Consider the following 8,859-nt stretch of genomic DNA (forward strand, 5'->3'; position numbering starts at 1 on the left):
CCTGCATGTTACTCCACTTGGGTTTCACAGTTATTACTGCAAAACATACTGTTAGGCAGTAGCATGTCTATATGATGTTGCGTTACAGAGGGTTTGTGATGTATTTGATATTTAGCATAGGAGAGAGATCAATACCCCAAATGAAGACAGAATAGTTTGTCCTATTTTATTTGTTTCACTTTCAGTGCATATCACATAAGGACATATAGCAGTTGACAAATTAAATGCATTTCTGTAACATATATATCGATTCATTCTGTTTTATTATACAATATAATTCACAGTGTTATGCTACTTTATCAGTGATCAACAACAAGACTAACAGTATGTTTATGAAGATTCTAAGCCATCCAGGTCATGGTACACCCAGAGGAGTTGCTTTAGTTTCTTAAAGATGTTAAAAGCCCTAAAACTGTGCAAGTTCGAAATTCAAACAAGACCAACAACAAACCACAACAGCGAAAAATGAAAAATCAAGACACAGAGCAGGTCATCCACACATCAGAAGATTGGGAGTTCGATCCCCAGTTTATCTAGCCCATACGTAGAAATGTCCTTGGGCAAAATACTGAACCCCAAATTGTGTGAATGGTTAACTGAGTGTCATCTCTGTCACCAGTGTATGGATGTTTGTGAAAATGTGACATGTAGTGATGCAAGATTAGAGAGGCGCTGTACAAATGCAAGTCCATTTATTATTTCCAGTAAGAAGTGCACAGACCTATATAATGGGGAGATAATTCAACCTCTAGATCCAACTCTAAGCAGTCTATTGACATCTGAAGGACATAGGACACTCCTCTGGGGACAGCTATGTACACGTATTGGAAGGAGAAGACAGATTGTTTGAAAGAGGAGCGAGGCAAATTGGAACAACCACCACCCAACAAAGGAAGCCTTCAGTTTATGTGAGGTGGTCAATGTGAGACATTCCTTCCCAAGCAGTTTAACACCCATTTACACCTTAAACAAAGTGACTCTAACAGCTCATGTGACAGGCAAGGGTACCACCTATACGTGAACTCAACATGTAGTCGTTTTTCAATGTGTAAGGGTCATGTTGAACTAGAAAAGAAGTAGTTTGTATGATGTATTGTCCAACTGCATCTGAAATCAAAAGGGTTTATAGCTGTTCTGAAAGACATTCAGTTCATCAGTAAGACGTGATTTTGCCAAGCAGGACAAGCTCCTGGATCAACATCCCACATTGCGTTCCTGGACCAACATTGAAATCAACCAATCACAGCCCTCTGACATCATCAGTGTGCTGCTCCTGTGCTTCTTTCAAGGATTCTTTGCACCTCTTCAGAGCTAAGCTAGTGTTCTAAATTGAAGTTAATACAGTTGAACAAAATTCTCAGTAACATTGAACAAAAACCTTGTAAGCTGCTGCGGGGTTAGTGAGTTCACTTGCCATCTAGGTTGGCTATAGCAAGTAAGCTTGCCAATAGACTAAATTATTGTTCAGTAACAAAGAGTAGGATGATAGCATTTTTTGTTGCAAATTCCTGCAGTTTCCCTCCTTTTTTCCATGTTAATCCTGGATAAATTTGGTTAAGTTTAGCCAGGACCATCATCATCATCACACTGATTCTGGATTTTTTTTTTTTTTATGTCAACATCAACCTAGTAGTAATGGTCCTGGATCAACATAAACAAGTTATCTTGGATCAACATGGCAATGATGTCCCTGGATTAAACAAATTAGGCTGGATGAAGATGATGGTTCTGGATCAACAAATTATCCAGGGTCAACATTGCAGTGATGGTCCTGGATCAAAACACATAGTTTTGAATAGGCTATTAAAAAGGAGGGGGGATGTGTCCCTGGCAGGTCTTTGCAACTGCAAAATGACATAACCCTATATAATATTATTGAATAATATTTTAGCCTATTGGTAATCTAGCATAGCCTTGTTAGCAACTCGCTAATATTCTAGTCTATTGGCAAGTTTACTGGTTAGCATAACCAACTTAGTTAGCAAACTAACTCGCTAACCCTGCAGTAGCTCATAAGGTTTTTGTCAATGTCAATTTCGAAAACTAGCTTAGCTCTGAAAAAGCACAAATAAATTTTGAAAGAGGCACAGGAGCAGCACACTGATGATGTCAGAGAGCTGTGATTGGTTGATTGCAATGTTGAAATGGGATCTGGGATGCTGATCCAGGAGCATGTCCTACTTGGCAAAATCACGTTGTACCAGTTGATCACATGAAAAGTGATGGAAACAGTTGTGTCAAGAATGAATGGGCAGCGGGTTTCCAAAGCTATTCAGCCATCCAACAAGTACTTCTGACGGAGTATACTGGCACCTTAAATGACTCCACAGAGGTTAAATGCCTGGGACTCTCCACTAGTCAGTCAGAAACTAAGAATAAGAAGGCTTAATGACTTGAAGAATCTAAAGCAAGTCCAGTTTCCTTTGAGTAAATGCTTCTGGATATAACCAAAGAGTCTATGAGACAGTGCTTTGAGATAAATGGTCACATCAGCATATAAACATGTTCACAATGACAAAGCTAGCATGTTGATGTTCAGCAGGTATTTTTTACGTTGGTAAAAAGTAAAGGGTCTTGAATGTCTGTTAGCTTTTGAATTTATAGTAGCCCATCAACTTGTTGTTGAGCTCTTTCAGTCAAGACCAAAGTAGTGGACAAACAGACATTGCCATCCCTAGAGCAATGCTCCTAGCATGGCTAAAAGTAGGCTTAAAATAACACTGTTATGTGTTCACGTTAAAGTTCCTTTTTCTGGCTACCCTACTTATAACATCTCACACAAGCTATGCATTCAGCAGTTATCTGGAAGGTGACTTTGGTAACAAAATGTAAGTGGAGACACAGGACATTGGACTCCCTGGGTCCTCTTCTGTCTGGTTCATAGTGAAGATTTCTGTGTGACCCTGAGGCTGGTATCCGCCAGAGCTAATCTCTAAAGATGATCCCTCCTGGAGCTCAGGACCTGAGTAAGACTGCTGATCTCCAGGCTGCATCGTCAGGTTGTACGACAGGTTTGGAAATAAACTTCTGAAGGGAGAAGATGGTAACACTGACTGAGAGGGGATGGCTGTAGTGGGTAAGGGGAGGGGTGGTGGAGTGGACTTTTTCAGGGGCTGGTTGTAGTAACCCTTTGGAGTTTGTGCAAAAACAAATGGCATGTTCTCCTGGCTGATATAACCATTTACTGTTGCTCCTTCACTACAGTGCAGTTCCGCAACATCCACGATATCTGCTTCACTGTGGTGATACTGATCCACATAAAGAGGACATGTAAATTTACCCTGGAAAGAAAAAACAAAGACAAAATGACCTCAAATTAATTTAAAGATAGGTGGTCTGAGTCTGCAAAAAATGCAAATAACCTCTTAAATGAAAACCTTTATAATGCTCCATAGAAGAAACACCAACTTTTATTTTCATTGAATATTAAAGAGTAGTAGGGCTAGCACAGCATTTCAATAAATTTGGAAGACTCACAGTCAAGATAAGAGAGTGTACAGCCATGCTAGCCAAATACTAATTTCAACAAGCATAGATATATATAATCATAGATGATTCATTCCTGTGGCTACTGTGCGTCAACGTTGCCGCTATCTTGGGGAGGTCACAGCCGGCTGGCTAGTACTGTTGTGTATGGAGATAAGTCTTCAGCAAACTTGGCGTGCTCACTCAAAAGTCTCAAAGTGTAATTGGGTGCTGGTCCAAAAAATAACAGTATAGCAGAAAAACCTGACAGCACTCACTAATAAGTATAATACTTTTTAATATTTTGGATTGCACAGCAGCAGTCGAACGGATACGTTTCAGCTCATAGCCGTCGATCAGCGTTAAATGGTTTGTGGGCGTGTGTCCCTTTCAACAGAAACCTGCTGGTTCAGATTAATATTAAAAACAATGGGGCGTCGGTGGCTTAGTGGATAGAGCAGGCGCCCCATGTACAAGGCTGTTGCTGCAGCGGCCCGGGTTCGAATCCAGCCTGTGGCCCTTTGCTGCATGTCATCCCTTCTCTCTCTCCCCTCTTCACACTTGGCTGTCCTATCCATTAAAGGCAAAATGCCCAAAAAATACCTTTAAAAAAACAAAACATTAAAAACAATACAAATATTGATCATTCATAAATGCAACCTCAGTGATACATCGAATAGTCAATAGTGATGGAAAATCTTGAAGCACAAAATACAATACAATATCAAAGATAGACCAAAATTATGTATGTATATATATATATATATATACATATATATATATATGTATATATATGTATATGTGTATTGGTCTATCTTTTGATATTGTATTGTATTTTGTGCTTCAAGATTTTTTCTGCTTTGCTGTAATTTTTTGGACCAGCACCCAATTACACTTTGAGACTTTTGAGTGAGCACGCCAAGTTTGCTGAAGACTTATCTCCATACACAACAGTACTAGCCAGCTGGCCGTGACCTCCCCAAGATGGCGGCGACATTGACGCATCGCTGAAACGGGCTGAAGCCGTCAACGAGGAATCTGCTGTATATGATATCTATGTCAACAAGCATACTGACATCCTCACATTGACAATGTTAACATGCTGATGTTTAGCAGGTATAATGTTTATCATGCTCATCATCTTGGTTTAGGGTGTCTGCATGCTAATTAGCACTAAACACAAAGTGCAGCTGAAGCTGGTGGTTTTGTGGGTATTGATCATAAACCTAAGTATTGGGAAAAAATTAACCTAATGATGAAGCCAGAGTAAACATCACCAAAATTATTACAATTAATCCTGAAGGAGACATGGCTGTGTTTGTTAAATTCCATGGCAATCCATTCAGTAGTTGTTGAGTCATTTCACTCAAAACCACAAATACCTACCTCTAAGATAAAAAAAAGAAAAAAAAAGAAATCAAGGGATCATCAAAGTTATTATGATCTATCTTCTGAGGATCATAAATGTTTGTACAAGATCTCAATGCAATCCATTTAAGAGTTGTTGAGATATTTTAGTCTGAACCAAAGTGGTGGACCAACACACTAGCAATGTCATCCCTACCTTTTAAATGCCTATTTAAAACTTTACTCCCCAAGTTTCTTACAGTCTTTCCTTCAAAAATTTCAAGTCAGTCTGAGATAATATTGATGACTGACTATTGATCACTGTGAATCATCAGGGGTTTTTCTGAGACTTTAAAAAAGCTCCTTGCAGAGCCACAGAGGACATTACACAGCAATGTCCTCAATTAAAGTAATACCCCTTATGACAAATAAGCTGATCTTCATGTGTAAAATTAGTGGAGTGCCCCTTAAAAATTTGCTTGTGAGGACCTACCGGTGATGTCAGAACTGGCTTTGGGATTGGAGGGTAGACCTTCTGTTTGATACTGTTGGATGTAAGAATGCATGAAAATAAATCACACAGGTAAGGCAACAACATGCATTCATTCAAATGGAACCATCAGAGGCAACAACTGAGCAAACTGCACAGAAAATGAATGTACTGATTTGCTTACCATGTCCAGTGTCTGAAGCAAACGATAGTGAGGAGGGTAAGGAAACCAAAAACAGCGACCAGGGAAATGACGACTGCACTGATCAAGTCATCACCTGGAGAGTTTAGACAAACAGCCCAGATTAGGAACAGGAGTAAGTCAAATAAAGTAACAAATGCCTGATTGATATGTGTTAGCATAGTTTTACTAAAGAAAACTGATTTGTACACAAGGATAGTGGTCTAGAAGAGACAGGAAGCAACATACTCGGAGAATTCAAGGTGGAAGTAATGGGTGTATCACCACATTCTCCAACAGCTGTCTTTGCCTTCACTGTGAATGTGTAGGTACCATTCTTAAGGCCTCTTGCTGTCAGGCTGGTGGCCGCAGGATCATCTAAACCAGGCACAAGAGATCGTCATTACAACTAAACACCCTGAACAACCCCCAAGGTCCAAATTAAACACTATAGAGTGCTTTTTCAGTTAGTTAAGACCCAGTGTGTAAGATTTAGGGGGATTTAAAGGCATCTGGCGATGAGGATTGCAGATTGCAACTAGCAGAAACTAGAACCAGAATTCCCTCAGTGTTCATAGTTCAGGAGGTTTTTAGTGGGAACCGAATTATCTACAGAGGTCTCTTCCTCCGAAAAACAGACAAGGTGATTTGAAACGGTAAAGTCACTGACTATAGCAGTTCCACGTTACAAGTGTTTCTCCTACCCTGTTCAGCTCATCAGCATTTGAGGTGAGAAATAAGCAATGTTGTAACAGAGTCTTGGTTCATATTTGATCAGCGCTGCCTAGTTGGACAGTTTGACCACAGCTCATGAGCAGTGACTGAATTTGTTAAATTTTTGCACAAACGTCAACTTGGACTTAATGATGAACGTATTGGATTTTGGTGGTCATAGATCAAAGGTCAAGGTCACTGTGCCCTTGACCATCTCATTCTCCTGAATGTAAGATCTCAAGAATGCCTTGAGGGAATTTCTTCAAATTTGGCACAAATGTCCACTTGGACTGAAGAATGAACTGATTAGAATTTGTTGGTTGAGGGTCAAAGGGCAAGGTCACTGTGACCTCACAAAACAGATTTTTGGCCATATGTATCTAAATAATTAAGGTCTAATAGGATAAAATGATGAAGTGATGACATTTTATTTCCAAAAGTTCAAATGTAAACTTTACTGTGATATCATAATGTTCTGCAAAAATACTTTCGTGGTCATTACTTAATGTCATATCTTGGGAACAGAAGGGAAGACATTTGGTTAGATACTGAATTGGTGACTCTAATCTCGGGTGTCCATCTTGAAACTGTGCTGACTGTACAGATCTTCTGAGCTGTCGGGGGAAGATGTATGTTGAGTGATTTTGGAGGCATACAACCGTGAGTACATCCGGTTATTCTAGTTTTTACAGATTATCTGTGTCATGTACTACTGTCAGGATATAGTGACAGTTTCAGCAAATATGACAGAAATGTATTTAACATAAACGTTACCAACTACAGCTTTAATTCTACAATTTTTATTGTGTTGTCATTCAATATCTGGTTTTACAGCAGTGTCCACTTATGGGTGTTAAAAGGAGGAGTTATAGTTACTGAAATGAATAAATGCTTATATCTGCTTATAACTACATTATTGCATGTTAGAAACCATTTCATTTCAATATACTGCTTATAAATGCAAAATAAGGAAAGTAGATAGTTGCTGCAACAGTAGGGACATTGATATGAAGGTTTGTAACAGTTTATCTGACATGTAAATGTGTTCTAATATCTGTGAAGGTGTCTACAGAATAAAAATAATAAGTCCTGTATGTTTTTCTGGTTCTCTAGTCTGTCACCAGAAAATAAAGGTGTGTCACAATACCTGTGCTGAAATTGATGACTTTGTTGTTGTCTGTATAATACAGGACATAGCCTTGGATAAAAGCAGTCTGCTCTCTCAGAGATACAGGGTCCCAGGATACTACAAAATCGGAATCCTGCTGTTTTCCCTCAAGCGTTTTAAACAGGCCATCTTGTATTCCTGTGAAATCGTATGAAACACTATTGAAAAAAGTGTGATTTTATGGCACTGACACATATATTAAGCAAATAGGGCTCCACAGAAAAGTCAAACAATTGAAACTTACTTTCTTCGTGGACATAGCCCTCTCTTCTGTCTAGTAGCACAGGGGCTCCCGGGGTGCAGGCATATATGGACAATGAGTATCTCACTCCGTCCTTGAAGTTTTCTTTGGCAAAGACATAAGAGATGAGATGTACTGTATTGTAACATAGGGAAATGTAATGTCACATAGAAAACTATTTTGTAGAATAAGACTAACTTGAAAATACAATGGCGTTGCTCTCACTGGGAGACACTTTCAGCCACTCCACAATGCAGTGCCCTAACGTAGGACTCCAGTCCACTATGTAGCCACAGCTGGCTACAGGACTGGCAGACCAGGACAGGTTGAAGCTACCATTGCTGCCAGTGATCCGAGAGGTGTTCACTCTTGTTCTGTCTGAAAATGAAATTCTTTCAAAGTTAGTTTTGACATAGTTGCAATTAATTGGCTGTTATTTGTAGCAGAGATTCACGAAACTCGTAACCTAAGTGCATTGTGAGTCTATTTGCCATTTTTGAGGTATTGTGCATTTTCGCTGTGTTCACTTTTATGCTAAAGCAATAAATACAACAAATATATACAGGTCCAGTATGTAGGATTTAGGAGGATATTTTGGCAGAAACAGAATATAATAAATTTAGTATGTTTTGTTTAGTGTATAATCACCTGAAAACTTGGAATCATCAATTTGTTGTTACTTTAGAATGAGCCATTTTTATCTTCAGAGAGCAGGGGCCTGTTTCACAAAACCAGGATAAGGGATTAAGCCGGGATATCTTGGTTATCCTGNCAACAAATATATACAGGTCCAGTATGTAGGATTTAGGAGGATATTTTGGCAGAAACAGAATATAATAAATTTAGTATGTTTTGTTTAGTGTATAATCACCTGAAAACTTGGAATCATCAATTTGTTGTTACTTTAGAATGAGCCATTTTTATCTTCAGAGAGCAGGGGCCTGTTTCACAAAACCAGGATAAGGGATTAAGCCGGGATATCTTGGTTATCCTGGATCAACTTATCCTTGATCCAGTTTCACAAAAGCAGGATAGGGGGAAGTGGGATATGTTTTGACATAAGTTACCATGGAGATTTATTCTGTGGAGCTAGCCTGCTCCAGACCAGGCTAAGTTCCAGGATCTATTTAATCTCATCCCTTACCTCAGTCAGCAGTCACCACAAACGGAAACCAATAGTTATTCCACTGCCCACTGCACGTTGTTATCACATTCAACCAGACCCACTGTCATTATTTAAACATTTGTGATCA

The 8,859-nt window shown here is 39.2% G+C and overlaps 1 protein-coding gene across 1 annotated transcript in view; it reads right to left on the bottom strand.

The window, feature by feature from the left end:
- Window positions 1-1,397: 1,397 nt before the first annotated feature.
- The window catches only part of LOC126395849 (leukemia inhibitory factor receptor-like), a 20,880-nt gene continuing 13,418 nt past the window's right edge, over window positions 1,398-8,859 (bottom strand). The window contains exons 12-18 of the mRNA XM_050053593.1: window positions 7,805-7,984; window positions 7,610-7,711; window positions 7,345-7,503; window positions 5,733-5,861; window positions 5,487-5,580; window positions 5,306-5,357; window positions 1,398-3,281 (exon numbers count right to left, since the gene is read on the bottom strand). Of these exons, the coding sequence (XP_049909550.1) occupies window positions 2,799-3,281; window positions 5,306-5,357; window positions 5,487-5,580; window positions 5,733-5,861; window positions 7,345-7,503; window positions 7,610-7,711; window positions 7,805-7,984 (1,199 nt within the window). The 3' untranslated portion in view covers window positions 1,398-2,798. The remainder of the gene's footprint in view (window positions 3,282-5,305; window positions 5,358-5,486; window positions 5,581-5,732; window positions 5,862-7,344; window positions 7,504-7,609; window positions 7,712-7,804; window positions 7,985-8,859) is intronic.

This window comes from Epinephelus moara, chromosome 9 (genome assembly GCF_006386435.1).
Source record: "Epinephelus moara isolate mb chromosome 9, YSFRI_EMoa_1.0, whole genome shotgun sequence".
Classification (NCBI taxonomy): Eukaryota; Metazoa; Chordata; class Actinopteri; order Perciformes; family Serranidae; genus Epinephelus; species Epinephelus moara.